General features: G+C 34.2%; 2 protein-coding genes across 6 annotated transcripts; both read right to left on the bottom strand.

Annotated features, from left to right (window-relative positions):
• Nucleotides 1-377: 377 nt before the first annotated feature.
• LOC108907691 lies at nucleotides 378-5,397 on the bottom strand. Of its 5 annotated transcripts, none has more exons than XM_018711473.1 (6): nucleotides 5,237-5,397; nucleotides 4,172-4,489; nucleotides 3,561-3,939; nucleotides 3,338-3,511; nucleotides 2,983-3,264; nucleotides 378-1,354 (listed from the first exon to the last, which is right to left on the bottom strand). In XM_018711473.1, the coding sequence occupies exons 2-6, from the start codon at nucleotides 4,480-4,482 to the stop codon at nucleotides 830-832; spliced, it is 1,671 nt and encodes a 556-aa protein (XP_018566989.1). In that variant the 5' UTR covers nucleotides 4,483-4,489; nucleotides 5,237-5,397; the 3' UTR covers nucleotides 378-829. The 5 variants fall into 5 exon arrangements, with proteins under 5 accessions (XP_018566989.1, XP_018566990.1, XP_018566992.1 ...); XM_018711474.1 differs by lacking the exon at nucleotides 5,237-5,397 and adding an exon at nucleotides 5,139-5,222; XM_018711476.1 differs by lacking the exon at nucleotides 5,237-5,397 and adding an exon at nucleotides 4,931-4,949.
• Nucleotides 5,398-6,278: 881 nt separating this feature from the next.
• LOC108907692 (zinc finger protein 99-like) lies at nucleotides 6,279-9,486 on the bottom strand. The gene is made up of 7 exons (XM_018711478.1): nucleotides 9,212-9,486; nucleotides 8,818-9,129; nucleotides 8,299-8,672; nucleotides 7,730-7,984; nucleotides 7,355-7,679; nucleotides 6,857-7,119; nucleotides 6,279-6,663 (listed from the first exon to the last, which is right to left on the bottom strand). Exons 1-7 carry the CDS (start codon nucleotides 9,326-9,328, stop codon nucleotides 6,357-6,359), a joined length of 1,953 nt encoding a protein of 650 aa, XP_018566994.1. The 5' UTR covers nucleotides 9,329-9,486; the 3' UTR covers nucleotides 6,279-6,356.
• Between the last annotated feature and the right edge of the window lie 12,453 nt (nucleotides 9,487-21,939).

Raw genomic sequence — 21,939 nt, 5'->3', positions numbered from 1 at the left:
TAACCAGGAAATTGAAGAAAAACTTAAAATTTAAGAAAAGGATTTGACTCCAAATCCATCCTTTCGTCATCCTTTTTGTTTTCTTTGATCGCTGAAACACTGTGTCAATGTCATCATTTTAAATTACGGGTTATTGAAGCCACTCTCCCACTGCTTTGCATCCATCTAAACCAAACAAAATCAAGTTTCTGTAATGCTGAAAGTAGTTTGTGGTATAAGTAAAAAAACACATTTTAAACGTATTTAATAAACACAATCAATTAAAAAAAATGTAAGCAGTTTCATTTATGTAATATGACGTATTAAGTTGGAAGAAAGATATTCCAAAATAACAATAATGAAGGCTTAAGAAATAATATGGAATAAAAACAACAAAAAACCAGTTTAGTTTTATATACAGTGTGTCTCAATACAAAAAAGTGTTCTAAATAAATGTCGGTCTAAATCAATTTCTTCGTATTTTAATAGTATTTATCCCATTTCTTCTGAATGTTAGCTATCTTCATTTTTTCGGTATAATATTGCGTTTTGGAATTTTTTGTTTAATTTTATTAGTTCTTTGATAAACAGGTACTGCTTCTAAAACACTACTTGAGTGTTATTAAAAAAAAAACTGGCACCCTCGAAAATATCAAACACATGTTTCCAAAACTAAAAGCTGAACAATGCAAATGGTCTTCACCACTTATCTTCAAGCATGAAAAAACTTCTGCATTACTCAATATACTTTGAATAGAACAATTACGGATCTTCTTTCTGCTTTTGCATGTTTCTGTTTCACGTATCCATATATTTTACTTGGAAATCCCGGGCCTCTTTACTACCACGGTTAAGTGTGCCAATCAAGACCTCCACTATAACGTAATCCCGTCAAGTAAGCTCTCATTTGGAAGGAATCACTTTGAATTAAATTGGGGCGTTTACAGACATCGAACATAACCAGTATACTCATGAAGATTTCCGCTTGGTTACTGGTTTCTTTATCCATTAACAAATCCGTGTTTGTTAATAACCGAGTCATCGCACCATAAACATGGTGGTGGAGTCCTGACTCTGTTAATTCCTGCGTTTTGTCTTCAGCTGTATTACCAATGTTATTACACAAGTATGAAGGGCAGGACATATGATTTCCAAAGACATGATACAGAGTGTTCCGAATTCCTAATTTTAAGTTCTCCACGTCTTGATAGTTGGCATAAATTGCTATTTGGACCGACTTGGTTAGTTCATCTATAATTTCTGTGGTTAATAATTTTCGGGCCGCATCTGGCACCCCTTCTGTATCTTTCTGAATTTTGTACAAACTGTTTTCATAATTTAAGAGAGCGTAATTCATACTTCCGATTTTTTCTACCTGAAATTATTTTTTCAGAGAAAATTTTAGATTCACAAATTAAAAATGTAAATAATGGTAAGGTAACATTGTTAAATTACTGTTGCCAATAACTTATACTTTTTGATAATTTACCATTTTCAAGTTTCCCATTAAATCCAAATTTCCAATAACATGCTAATTCACAAATATAATAAGATTAAAAAAAATTTTGCTACCAGAAGATAGTTACAGGATACAAATAAATAAAATAGAGGCAATAGGAACAAATACGAGGGTCACCTTTTATACTTTGGGGAATAAGAGAATAAAAATAGAAATGAATCATCATATATGACTTTATTGCTTTGTAATTTATTTTTTATGTGCTTCAATAAAAAAGTCATTGGGTGCTATATCAGGGCTGTACAGCGGATGACTCATCAATTCGACTTTTTCAGTTCTCAAGAAGCCTTGTTCGAGCCAATATGACAGCTCGCATTGTCCTTGTGGAGAATGACACATCTTTGGTTGGTCTCCCTTATTTTTCCGAAGATTTCTGACAAAAAAATTGGTTGTGTACCATTTAGAATGAACCATCCTATATCGCACCAATAGTACAGTTACACGTTTGGTTTTTTCGAAAAAGCAGACTAGCATTTGCTTACAAGTGCTTCAGATGCGACAATTTTTGTTGGATTTGGCTCATAATTTCTCACCTGTTACAATGTTATAGACGTGTTTGGAAGCACCACGATCATACTTCTTCAGCATTTCTTTCGACCAATCGACACAACCTTTTTTCAGCGTTCGTCAAATAATGTGGGATCCAACGCGAATAAATGTTTTTGATGGCCAAATGTTTATGCAATATTGAATGTATGGTTCCACTAATGTGCAAAGGTGCCTAAATCTCACGATAAGTCACAAGACGGTCTTGCAATATCAGTTCAAGCACAGCATCAATGTTTTCTGGAACAATAACCGATTTTGGACGATTTTCACAAAATTCGTTAGTGAGCGAACCATGACCCCGATTCAATTCCATATATCACCGATATAGTGTTTTTTATGGTGCTTCATCGAGAAAAGACGAATTAAGTTCAACGCTGTACTGTTGTTGAGATAATCCACGTCGAATGTTGTAAAAAATATTCGCATGGAAATGTTCAGGATTTAATTCCATTTTTTGGCCGAAATTAATTTTTCTAGTCACTGTAAACAACACAAATAGCGCCTGTACGTCAAAACGTTCTGAGTAAGTATACCGATAAAAAGTCGAACTTTACGATGGGGAAGTCAATTGTCAATGGCAACACCAGGATCGTCCATTCCCGAAATATAAAAAACAACCCTCATAAATATATAAAAATAGAAATAGGAAAAATGATCAATCCAAATATTAATTAATAAACTGATACCTGAAATACTGAAATTGTTAAATAATATAAACGTTTTTAATATGTTAGGTCGTTAGGTACATATTTTTTTTTTTTCAGTAATATTTTGAATGATTTTTACAATGTTTATTTAGGTTATTTATTATTTTTCCTACAAAGTGGGTCTTTATTATACATAGACGTTTTTTTTAACCATATTTTACACTACCTAATGAGATTTTAACTTTGATAAATGTAGCTTAATAATTTTTAAGGTAAACTAGCACTTACTTGTTGTCCATAGGACACGTTCTCCTTGATCGTTGTGTACATTGACGAATCGCCATCAGCCACAAATTTTTTGTATCTTAAATTATGCATTTTTAAACTGCAATTGAATCCTTCCACAAGAACATCCTGCTCCGCAGAAAACAATGAGCTGGCCCAATTTTTAAAACATATATGATATTTGGGTTCATAGTTTTTATATTCAGCTCGTGCGCAAATACTACAATATTTGTCGCGTACCCCAACCAACAAAAGTTTGCCAGTATGTTTGCCAATAATGACGGCCTAAAACAAAATTACGAGTAAAATTTGTATATTTCCCGCAAGTCACCGTTACAACTTAAAAAACAGAACTTACAACTGCGGAAAATGCGTTGCATGTGTGTCCGTAACTACGTTTAGACCATCCTCCGTCGACATAAACCGTAATATATGGGACACCATCACTATCTACGTGTCCTCTTTCAATGGCTGCTGAATACTCTTCTTCGCCAGCTTCCTCCAAATTTCTCCACAAACAGTTTTGCCAAGCCTAAGAAACAACCGTTACAATTCAAGACAAACTTTATAATGTATTATACCTGTTCCAATTCTTTTTGGATGGCAACGAACGAATTTCTTGAAAGACACGGTATGTCAAGTACATTAAAGAACTCGGTCATATGCTTATACGTGCTGCCTGTACAAGCAGTTGCCCATGCAGCTGCTTTGTTTAATGTAGATTCGTTATCAAGTGTCGGTTCTTCGTTACAAATTTCGACTTCTTCGTCGCAAACGTTACACTTTAATATAAACGTGCTTTTTAAACCCTGCCTTTTCTCCCCTGCTATCTCCAAGGAGCCACCACTGCAGTTTTGGTTGTGTAGCATTTGCAATGACATAGATTTCTTTAAAAAGTAATCGATATTTACTATTCGACATCCCAGTAATTTTTTGTCGTTAATTGCCAATGGATCAATGCTGAAAATTTATATCCGTTGAAATTTTTGAAAATCCCAGCAGAAAATCAACAATTACAGGTAAGTAGATATTACATTAGAAATTTTACTGGTTATAGTAAAATAAACGTCTTTCTTAGATAAAGACAAGAGTAAAGCTAGTAGTGTATTCCATCTTCATATCAAAATTCAATTTCACTTGTAAAGAAAAAATGTACACACATCATTTGACATAAATCACTAGGCAAACTCACCCCTTAATATCTTCCAATAAATTTGTATCTAAGAAATTGTAAATATCGTTATCGTCTTCTGATTTTATATTTGGCGGCGTTCTTGGGCAAAAAATTTCTGACGATGTGCTAGCCTGTGAAGATTGGGAAGAAGTAATATATAATGCAGCGACAGGCGGTGCACGAACTGTGATCCTTCCATCAGCTTCATCAGCGACGGTATCTACTATTTCATTAAGTAATTCAGCAACTGCCCGTCTCCTTTTCCAAGCAAGCTTTACACCTCGAGCTTTTTTCGTACGTTTTCGGACATCTCTCTTTCGAATTCTCATTTTATGTCTGAAAAGTAACACAAAATAAGGGTCCTTTACTAAATATTTAAACATTGGGTAATTATTTAGTATAGTGGCACCCTCCCAAATCTTCACAAAATTTTGTCTACACCCCCTCCCCCCCTATTTTCGATACTGCTGAACACGAATCTGAAGTTATTTTTGTGCAGTCGAACCTAATAACACTACGTAGAACTCTATATTTTATGTAGCTTTCAAACACATTTTCGCAAATTTCAAGTAAAATAATTTTGTAGTTTGACTAGTTTGAATCCACCATTTGTAATTTCTGATGACAACAGACCAACAGAGTTCCCCCACTGCCCCACTCTCATTCATCTCTGTTCATTCCATATAAAGTTACTATAATTTTATTTACTAAATACATATTTTTTTTAGTTCAAATTTGGGAAAATGTGTTTCTTAAACAATGTTGATTGTTTATTACAGATGTTCTGAAAGCTACATAAAATATACAGAGTTCTACGTAGCGTTGTCTGAAATATCCAGGTTAGAATTTTGAATTTTTTTTTTCTCGCAAACTAGATTCGGCCGCACAAAAAAAACTTCAGATTCGTGTTCAGCACCATCGAAAATCAGGGGGTAGACAAAATTTCTTGAAAATTGGAGAGGGTGCCACTATAGTAAATAATTACCCTGTTGAAGTTTAAATCGAAAAAAAGTCTATTCAATGAATACAAAGTAACTAACATTATTACAGCTGAAGTAAATTAACTAAATAAAGATTCTGTACCTATATAATATATTGTAATAAATAAACTTGCTACATCAAAACGATGAAAATCAGTAAACTTCCTAGAGGTGGAGTCTTGTCATTTTGTTCTACGACCTGCATCTACAACGTTTAAGCACAATATCAAAATGAGAGGCATAAAAATCACCATATTTTTCGTGAATAACACAATCACAATATAAACATTATAAACTATACGGTATACGGATAAAAAGCAATATAAACAAACTTAACAAACTGACCAAATGAAATAGCAAACATGGCAATGGCAGTTGCCCGTAAAAACAAGAAGAAGAAGATGACACAAGTGGTTGAGTTGTTGAGTAGCAATGAACTAGAATCACACTGGATTTGTTTCCTTAATTATCTTTATGAGAATTAATTTTACTAATACATAGAGTTCTATATTTTGTAACTAATAAATAAATTTGTGTTAATGGTTTAATGGTATCAATTTCATAACGAAAATAAGTCATTAGGAATATAAAAAAAATCGTGTTAAAAGTAAGTTGTTCCTAACTTTCAATAAGTGCGAGGGAGACGGAAACCACTTATCGGAGGGTTGCATATCTTTGGACTTATGAACATAATAATATGCATTCGTTGCAGTGTGTATCATAGAAAATATTGTGCTATATTTTCTATGTGTGTATATAGTTCATTAGAGAAGAGATGGGCGGTTAACTTATAGATGCTGCAAGAAGCGTTGTTTTCTTTAAGTCGTTTTTGTCTAAGAATAGTCATTTTTAAGGGAAATATTGTGTGTAGTTCCCGAAGCAGCATCCCCGATCGCTCTTCTGCAAAAATTTAAATGTTTTGTTAGATTTATCTAATTACTTTCTTCTTCTATGGTCAGCGCCATCTGTCAATTGTCTGGTACAAATAGAGACTTATTCTTTCTCTATCTCTGAATTTACTAATATTCTCCCTCATCATGGATTTATCAATAATTATATGTACTTATGTGCTATTCAAGAATTAATACTGAATAACTTGATAATTTGCCGTTAATAAAAAAACTAATAATTTGTGTTAACTGCTTTATTTTATTATTTTTAAAAAATACCTGCATTATAAAAGTCATAAATTAATTAAAAACATAAATAAATTGGCAAGTATCTCAATTCACCGGCTCCTCTTTGCACCGTTTCTTCCCCAGGTCCCCCTTACAGTGGCTCTTCTGGTGTATAACGAGGTTGTGCTTCCTCTTCGTCTGGTAGGTGCAAGTCGGACAGTGATGCATTTCCACCTGACTAGGATCCTTGTGGATTAAAAGGTGGTTGTTGAGGACATCTTTCCGCTTGGCTTGGTACGGACACAGCTCACATTTATGCCAGACTATCTGGTCGGGGTTTTCCACGAGGTGGATCTTCTTATGTCTCTGGAGGTAGCGTTTCTGTCTCGCCTCGTAATTGCAAACGTCACACCTAGAAAAAAGGGATTAAACCGGTACCCATTACAACCCTATAACGGTAATAAATATTCCAGGCAATAAATAGTGAAAAAAATAATGGTTTTCAAGTAGGTTTAGCGTCACCGTAAAGTCTATTGTGAGATTACTGTCACTTAAAGGAAGGCCATCTGGTAAGCATATATTTTTAATCAATTCAATCTACTTACTTGAAACTCTGCTCGGGCAGCACATGAGTCTTCAAATGGCTGGTCAGCTCCTCTTTCTCTTTGGTCTCGAAATCGCAAGCCGTGCACTTGTGCATGTTGTACATGTGCTGCTTGATTTTGTCCTTTCGCTTGCTCTGAAAGTCGCACAAATCGCATTTGTGCATCTTAACCTCACTGGGATCCTTATGAGTGAGCAGGTGCTTCCTGAGGTTGTCCTTGTGGTTGGCTACGTAAGGGCAGTGCTCACACTTATGCAAGGTCACCTGAAATAAGCAAGTAAAACTAGCGATGAATTATTCAAAGGTGTTGATTAAACGAGCTAAAAAATACTGTAACGAGATTCGGTCTAGTGTGCTTTGCTTATTCATTTGTTTACTCATTTGTTCCATGATGCTTCTTTTTATCATGTTCTTAGAAACCCATGGAAATTTCGAGAAACAAAGAAAAACATGTGATTGCTCCTACTCTTCCCGAATACTAAAGATATTTATCAGGTACCTCCACCGAATTATGCAGCACCATATGCCTCAGCAAGTGCGACTTCCACCTCGACTGATAGTTACACTCCTTACACTTATACACGGGGGCATTCTCGATGGGACCACGGTGGGTGAGAATGTGCTTCCGGAGGTTGTTCTTCAACTTGGTCTGGTACGAACACTCGCCGCACTTGTGCATCACCAATTCTTCGGGTTTCTTGTGCTGGATCATGTGGATGAGGAGGTTGCCCTTCAGCTTGCTCTTGTACGGACAGTTCGGGCACTGGTGCATCTTCACTTCGTCCGGCGTTTTGTGGACTAGGAGGTGTTTGAGGAGATTACTTCTAAAAATATGGTTCCCGAGTAAGTCGATCAAGAAATATCCTCTACTGACCTCAATCTGGTTTCGTAGGTGCATTCCTTGCATTGGTGCATGGTTACCTCTCCGGGACCCTTATGTTTGAGTAGGTGTATGAGGAGGTTACTCTTCCTGTTGGTCTCGTGGGGGCAAATTGTGCATTTGTACATTGTGTATTCCTCCGGCTTTTTGTGGATGAGCATGTGGATACGGAGTGAATATTTTCGAAATGTCGAGTAAGGGCAAACCTCACATTTGTGCCAAACGATGGGACGACCCCTTGCATCCACGCTGTAAAAGGTTTAGAATAACTGATTTATTTCTTTGCGAAATTTGGGATAGAAACAGACTAACGCCCTCATTAAAGTTTGAAATGGTTGCCTCAAGTGCGAAAGAAAAACAATATCATTGCAATACAATTAATTTTATTATTTAATAAGGTATTTAAGCTACACCGAAAAGAATAAATAACCCTATGCTGAATTTGAGGAAATAACACAAAAATTTTGGAAATTTCCGTTATTCGGTTAAAAGTGGGTTTTACCTTTTTTTCATTTTTTGTTTAGGCATTTTTTTTGCCGGAATTGCCGGAAAAAACTACTTACGATGGTTTATTGCAACTAATATCAAGCCCAACATCACTTAACTCTCTTATACCATCAAGCAATGGGTCCAGTGCCATATGGGCGACATCATCAACGTCCATACCAAAACTATCGTTTAAGGGAACAAAATTCTTATTTTCTAACTCTATCAAATCACTTTCACAATCAGTACTTTCATTCATTTGATTATTTTGTACTGAAAATTGGACTACTTCATGGAGATTCAATTTATCGCTGACAGTTAAGCCCTGTGACGTTATATAACCATTTATCGTTTCGTCTGCGTCTAGGCATCTCATCATAAAATTGAATTGACTATGGAGATACCCCATGCAGTTTTCACAAGAGACTGGGTTTTCAGTAACGGTCAAATCCTACAAGTAACGTAATAAAAACCAGAAAATATTTTACGAGGGGGAAACTACAGGAGTAATTTGAACAATACATTAAACTATTTTGGTGTAAAAATTTTGGCTAGTGATTTCCCCCTCGATATTTTAATTACAATTAGGAATGTACCACTTCGGGAACACACTTTTGGAGTATATTCTCTTCTATCACACCGAATTCCTTAAATAACTTATCTTCTATGAATCCTAAGCAAAGCCTACATATCAACTTCCCTTCGTTAAAATCTGTGATTTCTTTTTTCACTTCCCCTGAAAACATTTTACTGGCAACGACTTCCTTCAAATCTACTTTTCTTAAAGGCATAATAAAATTCTCTAAATATGTCTCCACTTCAACACAAGCGGTTTTGAATTCGTATGACTCCTGTAGTGCATCTGTACATGGAGCGCAGAGGACTGGGTTATTACTTACTAACAAATTCTAAAACGGAAAATACAGAAAGTGTGAATAGCATACATACATCGAATATACATTAATATCTGATACCACAATAAATGCTTACCAAATCGGGTAAGATGTACTGAATTTGTATAGTGTGAGTTTCTTTTAAAGCCTCATAATTGTTATCTGATACTACATTCAAACATAACCTACATATATGTACTTTTTTCTCTTCCATGGTGAGTAACACCTAGTTTATATGAAGAAACTTAGATTAATATAATCTAATCATATTTAGTCAGTAGGCACAACACATAAAATGAACATCATTCATAGAGAAAATCATGTAAAGTTAAAATATTAAGACGGGACAAAATTAAATCTACAAAATATTTGCTATTTGCTGTCAAAGTCAAATCGAGTTCCTTCTTCTTCTTCTGCATCACCGTACAACACCTATATTCTTCCTCCGCCTCCAACAAATTCAAAATATGTCTAATGGAAAGAACTAAATGCCCATTTCCACCAACTTTCGATTAGGCAAGTAATAAGTAAGATCAGGTTCGATATAAATCAAAAGAGTTACATCGCGTAAGCATACGCATTGAAACGGATTCATTTTTTTTGTTCATGGAAGCCAATTTTTAAGATGCAAAATCCGTCTCTCTCGCACTCATTGACATTATATGTAATAAATATTAACGTGCCCTGATAAATGCCCCAGACATTAGTAGGGAACATAGTATTTCCTAAAACCAAGCAAATTTCTGGACACGGCTTCATAAAATGTAATACCAAAGTCCCATGTCGTAATGTTAATGCAGTTATGAAATTTGGTAAGTTTAATACATTTCATTACAAATTTTATAAAATTTGCTCACCCAAAGGTCAACTGCGTTCCTTAATGTCTCGGACATTTATGAAAAGGCACTGTATGAACAAATTATAGTAGGATCATATTCGATGCAAAGTAATAAATCATTACCTATCAAGGGATCCAATGCAGTACGCTTTTAAGGGTTTTAGAAATTGAATAATTTGTTTATACATTATGAAATAACGAGGGGATCAGTTCACATCTGGCACCCTTGTTCCTACAAAAATTCCTTTATTCTCATAAACTATTTATTTTAATTGTAATTTATTATAAATCCAATGTTTTTTAAATTCCATATATGTACTTTACCTCTATACGCGCCACTGTTGTTTACTTGTTCGGCAGGTTAGTATTTGACGTATAACCGACCACTTCGTACTTCGTACACTCGATGCACCTGGGCGGCTACAGCTACTACCAGAACACAGTGCGTATGCAGCTGTATTTCAGATTTTACATTCAATTTCATTTTAAATTTGAAATGGTTCATCTTACGCCTCCTAAAAATGATAACATGATTTTCCTTTGATAAACGACCGACAACTTTTTGCTCTACTTTGCATCGAATACGATCCTACTATAGGTCCGATTTACTTTGGAAACGATTTTTTTTATATTCTTAATGATTTCGTTTCGTTATGAAATTGATGTGAAGATAAACTATTAATCCAAATTTAAATATTAGCAACATAAAATATATATATAGAACTCTAGGTATTAGTAAAATTAATTTTTAAACCTATATATGTTGCTGCTTCATATTAATACATTTAATAATGATAAAATTAATTATTTATATTTACTGACCGACTTATCTAATTTTGAAAATGTAATATACACTATTAATATTGATTTCTGCTATTCGGTAGGAATATAGCAACACAAACCTTGTTGTTCTAATTTGTTCCCCTTCAAGTGACACTGAAATATTTTTTGAAAGAATAGGTGAAGTTGTAGAGTTCTTCTCTTCTCTTCTCTTCTCTTCTCTTCTCTTCTCTTCTCTTCTCTTCTCTTCTCTTCTCTTCTCCTCTAATGTATATGTACTTGTGCCCTTGATAATACCTTCTCGGGACATGGGACAGTTTTCTTTCAATTTACGAAAGGAATTCATGAATTTCAGAGTAATACTACTTTCTTCACTACAGAAATGAAAATAACATTTTCATTTTGGTTAAAATGACAGTTTTCTTTCCTGTTTTAGTTTGGTTACATATCTTATAATCACCTTATATATACATATTTTTTAAAACAATTGCACATTTTCCACTAATAATGCATGCTATTTTTTAAATTCATTTAAAGAGAACGCATTTAAATATCTCAAAATTATCTTAAATCTTAATCTACCTATTCGTGTCACATTTTCTAAACTCTAGATACTCAAATAATTCGTAAAAGCTTTGTTAATTGTACCTCATATCTCCGCTACTGCAGTTTATGACAGAAAAACTTTTCGCTACGACAGAGCTTGAAATATAGAGATATATACTCTATTTCGACGACTTATTTCTTCCCCTGGCAATAAACTGCAGGATAACAATCCCTCTTGTTCAAAAGTTCAGCTAGTCAGTTACCCTGACAACGCCTCGGCACCGGACTGCTTCCTTTCGATTCCCGCTATGTCCTCGTAAACTACGGCTAAACTATGAATCTTAGGAATGAAAGAAAATATAAAGAAAGGCGACGTACCCAAAAGGTTATTAGTCTTCCGAGCACTAAGAACTGTATTAATGGGAATAAAAATAGGATATTAATGACAATAAAACGGTGAAAATGAATGAATCATTATGTTTTTATTGACCCTGGAAATACATATCTATCTTTTATGACTATTCTAAGAATTCCAGGTTTGATTTTCCTCACAGTGGAAGCTTTAGATTTATGTAGATTATTGAAAGTAGTTTTGGGGAAAATAAAAGAAACTGGTTGGTCTCCAAGCTACGACTTTAATAAGGGAAAGTGAAAATGCTCTCAAGGTAAGTTGATTATATCGGGTAGGTACGATGGCCACAACATCTGTGATTTGGAAGCAGTGATCTGTGTTTGGAAGAACGTCCGCCAAAATTCAACATCTTCTATAAAAGCTGTAAGTTTGCATCTCTCTTATTTGTCGAGATATAACCTATCAACTATAAGTTTTATGTTTATTTTTTGTTTTAATTAAAACAAGAGGTTTGTATTAAATTGTCCAATATTATTTATTAAGTATTGCTTCAAAAACCTGTTACATATTTCCTTTTTGTCCATCTCTTGCAATATATTGGCAATAATACTCATCTGCGCAGATTTTCGGTTAGTTTGGTTCGGCAAGCGTCCGCGGGTTGAGCTGTCAAATGTCAACATTTTTTGCCAGGGTCGTACTAAGATTTATTTTTTCGCTGCCAAATTGACGTTCCATTTTCTTGACAAAACCTGAATATACAACTATTTGATATGAGGCTATGTATATTCCTAGGAATCCATATTTATTTTTTGTGCATTAAAGACTCCACCCTGTATATAGTATTGTTTTCTAATCTTTAAAATAACAAAGTTAAACGAATGGATGACATTTATAACCATTAATCCTGTATATAATATAATACATTAGTTTTCTATTTCCAATATGACCTCAGGATGTGTATCGCTATATTTTTATGACGTCATTAGGTATTTTTCTAGCAAATCAAATGTACGGATTTTTGTTTTTGTTTTCTTGAAATTAAAAGAAACAACTCCTAAATTATCTTCGTTCGTCCTTAGGGGATGCAATACAAAATGAAAATATAAACTTTTCTTGATCGTAAGCATTGTATTGTGGGAAGCGCTTCAGTTCTTTTCTCAGTGGACTTTTAACGATGAGCTTAAACTGAAATCTGGTTTTAATCAAAGCTTAAAGTCAGTATACACCTACGCATCAATTTTGTTGGATTACAGGTCTTAGTCGTCTGAGTATGCATTAAATATAAGAAAAAATTGATTGAACTTTATACTTTGCAGGAAATATAAGTTATGAACTTCTGTTTTGTATATAACAATTTAAGACGATATTAATGACAAAATAATTTCATAAGGATGGTAAAAATCTAATCCAGTAGAAGCAATTACTTCATTTTAGATTGTTGATAATATTGAATATTCAAATTTCTATATTTGTGTTGCAAATTTCCATGTATTGTTAATTAAGACGGCTCTCCGTATACTGCTGGCACTGCTGACAGCACTGTCAACTTTAACCTACCACAAGCTTTTCGAGAACAATCACAACTTCATGAGACAAACATGTTTTTGTACTTTTCAATTCTTTATTACAATTCTATCACGTTTTCCATATTAGAAGCAAATTGCTCTAAGAAATCTAACTTTCACGCTGAATAGATGTTTGCAAAGAACTATGTATTGAATTTGAAATGTGTTGACTCGCTTTTTTGTACAACTACAACGGCGTTATAGTCGCGTATGTTCATAAGTTGTCAGTTGGCACGTAAAAAGAAATAGGCGGATACATATTTGTTGAAGTATTTTACTTTAAATTGAATTTTACGATATCCGGAATCGATTGTAGGTATTTGAAAGAAGTAATTTTGGGCAGGAAATCACTTGTAGTTGAATTTGTCATTAAATTATGAATGAATATTTTAAGGTGTATATGGTGCAAAGGCGAGGTATTGAAACATATGAATTTCAACATTCAGTACTGTCCTCATCGGTTTTAATCTCCGTTTGAGTATTCTTATATGCTTTATGGGTCTGAGGAAGATGTGATATTATTCAAGGAGCGCATAAAACTGATTTAGAATCAGTTGGAATTGGTCCAATAACTTAATCTTTGACGAATCGAATGAAGATATTATTACTTGACTGCACAGTTATTATTTGTTAATTTTATAGGTGCATTAATATCTACTGCCGGTTCCAGATGGTGTAGTCACTTACCATATATTTGTCAAAAATAAACAAATGCAGTTTAATGCGAATGACTGAATTGGTTGACAACATGTGTGTATACAGGGTGTTGCATGACGTACTGGTCAAACTGGGAAAAAGGCCCTGAGGTCATTCTGAATAAAAAGTTATAATATACATGGGTTCAATTCTCCATGGTTACCGAGCTATGAACCTTTAAAGTTTTAATATCCATTTAATGGTAGTTCCGCCACTGCCATGGGGAAGTTGTATGTATATGTTTAGGCATTTTAAACAACGGCAAAAGACCACGTTGTGCATCTCCCTGTACGACAAATACCAAAGGTGGCATCCTCAGCGGTACGCTCGGTCCAACCACAAACAAACAAATTCCATCCGTGTATGTGGGGCCCTCTGTTTATAAACAAACAAATGAGCCGAATGCTCCGAAACCGAATCGCAGTCCTCAGGCACGCGATATCAAAATCTCGCACGAGACTGGGACGTAATTAAACGCAAACTTTAGACGCGGGATTTAAGTTAAGAAAGCCGAGGCAAAACTCCGTCTCTCCGAACTGCCGGCACTAAGTAACTCTTTGTGGCGGTTTATTAATAACGCCTTCGTCATTCGAAAGTATGTGCGGCTTTCTGAAAGTAATCAACAATGAAAGGGAACGATTCGGGGTGTGGTGAAATTTTAATCTGGCCATTATCACGCCGTGAGAGAGACGAGACGGAATTTATCAATGTTTCTAATTAAAATGGAACGACATGTATTTTAAAAAGTCGGTTTCAAAGTTTCAAACGGAAACATTGTTTGCGTTTCCACCGTAATTTGGATTCTTGACGGTGTGGAAAAATAATATAAACCCAATGACTTTTCTAATATTTTTTCTGGTTCGAGCTCTTTCACTCTTTTTCCACCTGTTTCGGTCTAATGCCTCGTTTTTCCAATCCTTAACTCCTATTTTCCTCAAATCTGACATCACTTTGTCTAGCCATTTCTTCTTTGGTCGTCCTCTTTTTCTTTTTCCTCCTCCTCCCATAAGTATCCTTTTGACCCATCTTTCATCGGACATTCTTACGATGTGCCCCAACCATCTCTTGCTCTCACACCATCTGAACAATGTCTGGGTTTCTGTACAGCTCCATTATGTCTTGATTTGTTTTTCTCCTAATTCCCTCTGCACTTTAATTCCTCAAAAAATCCCAAAATGTTCCCAAATCTACAACTTATTCTCCACCTTCTTTGTCGTTGTCAATGTCTCACACGCATAACCGTAAACCTTAATAATGTTTCGTATACCCTTAGTTTGGTTGTTCATGTTACTTTCTTTGCTTTTAAAATTCTTGAAAACATCCCTGTTACCTTACTTTCTTTCGCTATCCGTTATTCTATATCTTTATCTTCATCCCCCTTGCTTGTTAATGCAACCTCTAAAGAATCTGTCTGCTGCACTTTCTTCATTACATGTGTGCTATTATTTATACAGTTAGTGATTAGGTTGGTGGATAGTCTTGTGGTCATATTTTTACTTTCTAACAATTTGAACGTTCTTATCACTTCATCCTTGGATCTCGTCACTAATTCAATATCGTCGGCATAAACTAAGCTTTGGTATTCGGTGCCATATAACAGTCCCTTAATGTTGATGCCACTTTCTCTGATTGATTGAACAGAAATGTAGACAGTGGGTCTTCCTGCCTTAACTTTTTCTTTACTGAAAATTCTTCAGATATTGACCCATCAACTACAACTTTACTCTCTGTTCTTCTGACACCTAATTCCTCTAACTTGCTTAACTTTACCGGGATTCCTAATTGATTCGTAGCTTGGAATAACTTCCTCCTATTAATAGAGCCATATGCTTGGCGATAGTCTATCAACAGCAAATATAAACTTAGAATTCTGTTATTCTCCCACCATGGTATTTCTCGATCCTATGCTTTAATAACTTTCTTATCACTTTATAGAGAAGACCCAAAAAATATGGGGTGTCTTTTTTCGGTTAAACATTTTTTGAGGTCTTTAAAGACAAACATTTTGTTTACTGTGGTACCTTTTCATCAAGTTGAAAATATTTAATACATATTTTGAAATTGATGGAAAGATACCATAGTACTAGTTTAAACGAGATAAATTTCAGGTATTTTATTACAGGTCATTTTATCGAATTTGCTAAACTGTTTGATATATAATACAACAGAATGTATCCTTTGATTCGTTGTCAAATTTCAGAACATGGTTTATAAGTAAATTATTGTTCAATCCGTTTAGTAGTTTTTTTTTGTCCGACGTTAGATTACGGACAGGTGGACGTAGCTAATGCAAGTTTCTCAAAAGCGTTCGATCAAGATGATCTCACTTACGATTACTTTGGCTGCAATCTAAAGATAATATCCTAGTTCTTCAAATCTGTTTACGTGAAAGGTTACGGTACGTATCATAAAATGGATTTCACTGTCCTGGAGTTCCTCAAGCATGTAACTTAATCTCCTGCTTTTTCTTTTGCTAATTGATGATTTAAGCTACCTTCTTTTCATTTATGACTGATCTGCTCCGAAATGGAATCATACCAGTACAAACTTCTGCAAACTGATACAGGTAAATATTCTTCAGATTTGGAAACAAATTATGATAACTTTCACTTATTAAACTTCAAAATTTCCAACACAATCGGCTTTGTTGTTAAAAACTGTATAAGTTTTAATGACATTGATTTATTAAAAATTCTGTTTTCTTCTAACATACTTAAGTATTACATGTTTAACAATTTTACATTCATCATGTTCATGTACTGGAAAAAGTGTAAACGAAATATTTAAAACAATTGACTGTAAAAGTTTATGGCAGATGTCCTTCAAGAAGAATAGATTATAATTATTTAACAAACAGATTTAATGATAATTCTTTAGAAGCAAGAAGAAAATGTATTTATTTAAAGTTCTTATAGACTTCTTCATAAAGACATCGATTGTTCTGTATTAGGATATATTGCCTTTAACATTCCTAGAAATACCTGGGCAGTGTGCGCCATTTTTGTTGACCTCTTTGTAGGTCACTAGATGCAGCTATCACTTACATATTTTACTATTAGTTGCTCTAGCTCTAGACTCCTTAAAGATTTTTTCTACGTTTTATTGAACTAGTAGTTTGAAGTGTTTGGTAACGATAATGTGACTTAAAAATAGTAGGTAATAAATATTTTTATTTTAGAAAAGGTTCCAGGAAATAAATTCAGTAATAGAATCTTGTAAGTATCTAATGGCTTTAAATTTTTGAGATTCTTAGTAACGTAAGATTTTTCTCGAATTTTAACACCCTGTATCTCGAAACTGAAATATTTGCAGACGTTCTTTCATAAGACAATTTTTCTTACTTTTAGCAGATAAATTCAAATCTTAAATAAGAAAACAGCCTGTCACATGTATGGATACATCTTGCTGAAGTTTATTCGAGGAGCTACTAGAATATTAGATAACTGATTATGATAGATTGTGGTCAATCAATCAACATGTGACACGGGTATCACTTGGGCAAAAAATTAACACAATCGGGAAAATACTCCTACACATAATATTACTGCTATACTATTTCTTTCGCTTTGTCTCTTCACATTTTCATTTTTCTCCTCTCTACTTAATCCAACAGTCTGTAAATTAAACTAATAGAACTTAAAATGCTACTATGGTATGGGAAAGTCGTTAAGTAACAGGAATTTGTTTGATAACAGAGTTCTTGCTCCACAACATACTTGGTCTAGTTCAAAAGCTTTTGGATGCTCTTTACACAAAAGCTCTTTGGAGCGACTTTCAATTAACTTTATACAGACTCAATTGCAACACTTGTAAAAATTAAAATTGAAAATGTTGTTTATATGTACCTACAAATTAAAGTCTTTTATTCTGAATCAATTTTAAGGTGCTATTAGCAGATTTTTCTACACATCAATCCATTGATTTGCAAAGAACTAGGTCTAGTAACGTTTAGTTTATTGCTTTTAAGGAAACGGCGCCCATCATAAAGTGTCACATTGCCATTTTTTTTTTACAACTTAGCGAAATTATGAATTCCAGCCTGTACAAATGAATCCTACTCATATGATCGTTGCTGCAGGTGATACGTACATTTTGTTGATGTGCCGCTTGGCGAATATTTGGCAAAACTATGCTTTTGAATGTATCGATGTGTAGCATCCACACGATGCGGCATTTGTTTACGTTTGACAAATATTTGGCACTTTCTGCTGTTTGAATTATTTTTCCTCGTAATTATTTTAATTTAGAAATAACTGATTATTAGATTTTCTGTGTTTGTAAAACAGTTGTTTCCCAATTTTAGTGTCTAGACTGCGGCGATGCTGATAGCGCAACTCTAACGGGCCACAAAAACTAAAAATATTCAGAATTTTAATCCCGACTGCTGAGATAGACTCGTCTGGATTTAAATTTATGTATTAGTTATCTAAGCGCATATATACATTATGCATACACAGTTCCAAGGGACGAAACATTTGCGATAAAACCGCAGTGGTGGACCACACTTGCATAAGAATGTAATACTCTGGCATCAGGATGTATTCGGTGGATACAAAGTACAAAAAGTATAATGTTTTGGAAAATATTTTCAGCAATATTATTGTATCGCTGCAAAGAAACTGAAACGTAAATGTACCTCAGAGATCCAATTCTGGAATCGAGGGAATTGTTGCCTTTGACAAAGTGAGGTTACTTTGCCAAGTTACCATGTAAACCACCATGAAACGGGATCGAAAGTCAACTGTTACATTCTGCAGTTCTATAACCAGACAGAAGCCCCTGGCTAGTGTGTGATGGCAAGACCTAAATTCAAGCATGAACTCAATGATGATGACTAGTGAGTAAATACCAAGACTTCTACAAATACAAAACTAATTTTTATAAGAATTGATTGTCATCTTCAATAATAGTAGATGTCATTTTCTTTACTGCACTGTGCGTTTTTTGAAGGTTCCTTCGAACTTAAGACTATCCTCTGGAGAAAGAAAAATTAATAACATCCAACCATTTAGAGGAAACTGGAAATTCGCAATGATTAGTTGCCCGGAAATATACGAGACCAATTTGTAATCTCTCGGAATAAATTTCCCTGTTTATCGCGCTCCACTAACATCCTAACGTATAAACCACATCTGAAAATTAAAAATTCTCACCAGGAATATTCTCTATCCGCACTGATAGAGCTGACTCAGTCGATGCAATGTATGCATTGACTGTAAATTTCTGCGGTCACATGATTATAGGTCGTTTTGGTTTAGTCTGATGATCCGCGACTTCTAAAAATTTTGATACTGAACAAGATTATCTAAAAATATCCAAATAAAAATAGCATATGACACGAAAGCAAACACCTAAGTTGGAAACTATGCAGCTTTGGTCCTTTCTCATTTTGTACGCAATAACCAAAGATAGAAATAGGCGCTTGTAACAATAGAACTTAACGTAACAATAGAAATTAATAGCACATTAGAATCTTCATGCAGAAAATACTGAAAATGATTTTATCAGATTAAAAAACTCGCAAAAATTTGATCGATCTATTGAACTTACTTCCTACTATTTTAGAGCTGTGGGATAGATCCATGAAGTGAGTATAAACGAGATATAGCACAGTGCTACATCTCTGAATAGTCACTGGTACCCAATGCCTTGCAGCCTTCAGTACGAAATTGTGTTTTTCTAGCCAAACGAGCAGCACCTACGGCAAAAGTTGTCCATTTTTACATGCTTCATTTCCCATTATACAATTATTGCAATCTGAGACAACAGTTGTTTTATTTCACTGAACTTACATAATGAGTTCTGTTCATAAATCCACAGTCTTCATAAATCACCGAGGCTATTAATCTAATTTTATAAACTGAGGAGATAAAGGCCGTTCAAAACCTAGAACAGACACACCGGAATATTCACTGGGAAAGGGAATTTATCATCGTTATAATGCAAACAATAAAGAAGTGTATCTTTGCCAACAATTTTAAACTTTGCTAAACTTAAATATACTCGATAATTTGTTGGAGCTCTAGTGCTCGAAAAAGTTTCGGGGAAGGTCGCGGTCGTGAAATTAATAAATTATTTATTAAGTGCATGGGCCAATAAATGTCAGGTTTGGATGACAAATGGGGCTTTATTAAAAATATAGGATGTTCCCGAACAGTTGGGACATATGTAGATACCAAAACAACGAAAGTCCACAAATATAATATTTTATAATTTGTTTCTATTACTATTTTGATTGCGATTCTTATTGTTATTGGTCTTGTTCTTGTTGCTGCTCCTGTTTATGTTCTTGGCCTTGTTCTTGCTCTTGATTTTGCTCTTGTTCTTGTTGTTCTTGTTTCTGTTCTTGTTATCATTGTCCTTGTCGCCGATATCATTGTCATTGTTGTAATCGTTATTGTGGTTGTTATTGTTGTTTTTCATATTTTGCTTTTCTTTTTGAATTCCTGGACATTTTTCTTTAGGGGAATATATCTATTTAATTTTTGCTATATTACCTGTATAACTAGAACTAGCAGTTATTTATTTTAAGAGAAATGAAAGAACAAATTATTGCAAATATGAAATAATATATATTATATAATATAATTTATCAGGCGCAGACAAAAATTATATTTTCCTGTAGATATTAATTTTAGGCTACTACTGCAATCAAGACGTATTCACGCAGCTTCATGATTCAGCTCCGAATGGATTTGAATCCTGTTCGTCATAGGAAACAAAAAAAGACTGTAACTCTGAATTTTATTAGGTACCTATTCCACTTTTAAATGTCCTCGTAAAATAACCAGATTTGCTCACAACACCCGACCGACTGGCGCCCTTGATTAAATTATTACTACTATTCTGGAACAGAGCGGTCGATACGGGCATACACAGTTATATTTTCCACAAAACTAAAAGCCGGAAGCGTTATGCTATTCCTTTTCGGGACCTTCTCTGGCCACTGCCAGAATACGATTAATAAGGTATATAATATAATATAAACTGTAATAAGTAAGATACAGCGATTTGCTAAGCCCGAGGCCGACTCTTTCCTGAAGAAAATAATAATAAAAATATGCACAAACTACAAAATGCAGAGATATTTTAAATTAACAATTACTTAAATACGATTCATTTTAAACAAAAGAATAACACAAACGTGATCAGCGACCCAGAAAACCCCCTTATACCAAATTTGGTGAGAATCTGTTGGGACATACAATTACTTAAATACGATTCATTTTAAACAAAAGAATAACACAGGCGTGATCAGCGACCCCGAAAACGCCCGTATACCAAATTTGGCGCGAATCTGTTATTTTTTGAAAATTCGTGATCTCTGACCTTAATTGACCCGTTTTTTGAGGTTAGAAAAAGTACCAGCAATTCTGACCATGGATTCACCTTCGGCGGGGTTTTAACCATACAAATAAACATTTGATTGTAGAAAAAAATTTGTTTGTGTATCCTAGCACTTTTTCGTGAATTTTTGCTATATTTGACCTGTTTTTTCAGGTTAGGAAATTCCTATGATGTAATAGCTCAATTCTGACACCGGATTCATGATCAAGAGGCATTAACATATGTCGCATGAAAAGTACACTTTTCAAGACAACTTTTTTTTTGTGTGACCGTATTTGTTCGTATTTACGTTACGTTACGTTTATTTATATAAGTGGCGTACTATTTTTATTGCAAATAAAAGAAGGGTTTGTGAGCCACTGGTGATAAGGGAAATATTTAAACATACCGAATAATTAGACCCATTACGACCCAGAATTATTGTTGTTTTATCGCGAAGGGTTTCGAATTGAATAAAAGCTATATTAAAAATTTCGCACTTTTGGATATTTATGTAAATCTCACTTATTTTGACTAAACAATCACCCCTTCCAAGGATGCCAGTAATACCTGAGACACCCTGTATATTTTGTTAGTGTCTACTAATCATATTTAATATAATTTCATATTTCAATTAAAGTAGACTGATAAATAAAAATGTGGGTTGCTAAGTAGATAAATCGATCTCTACTTATGGCTGACAGATACGTTCTTCAGTGTAA

This window comes from Anoplophora glabripennis, unplaced genomic scaffold (genome assembly GCF_000390285.2).
Source record: "Anoplophora glabripennis isolate ALB-LARVAE unplaced genomic scaffold, Agla_2.0 scaffold200, whole genome shotgun sequence".
NCBI classification, from domain to species: Eukaryota; Metazoa; Arthropoda; class Insecta; order Coleoptera; family Cerambycidae; genus Anoplophora; species Anoplophora glabripennis.
The sequence above is the reverse complement of the archived record's forward strand: the minus strand, read 5'-3'. Positions and strand labels throughout refer to the sequence as shown.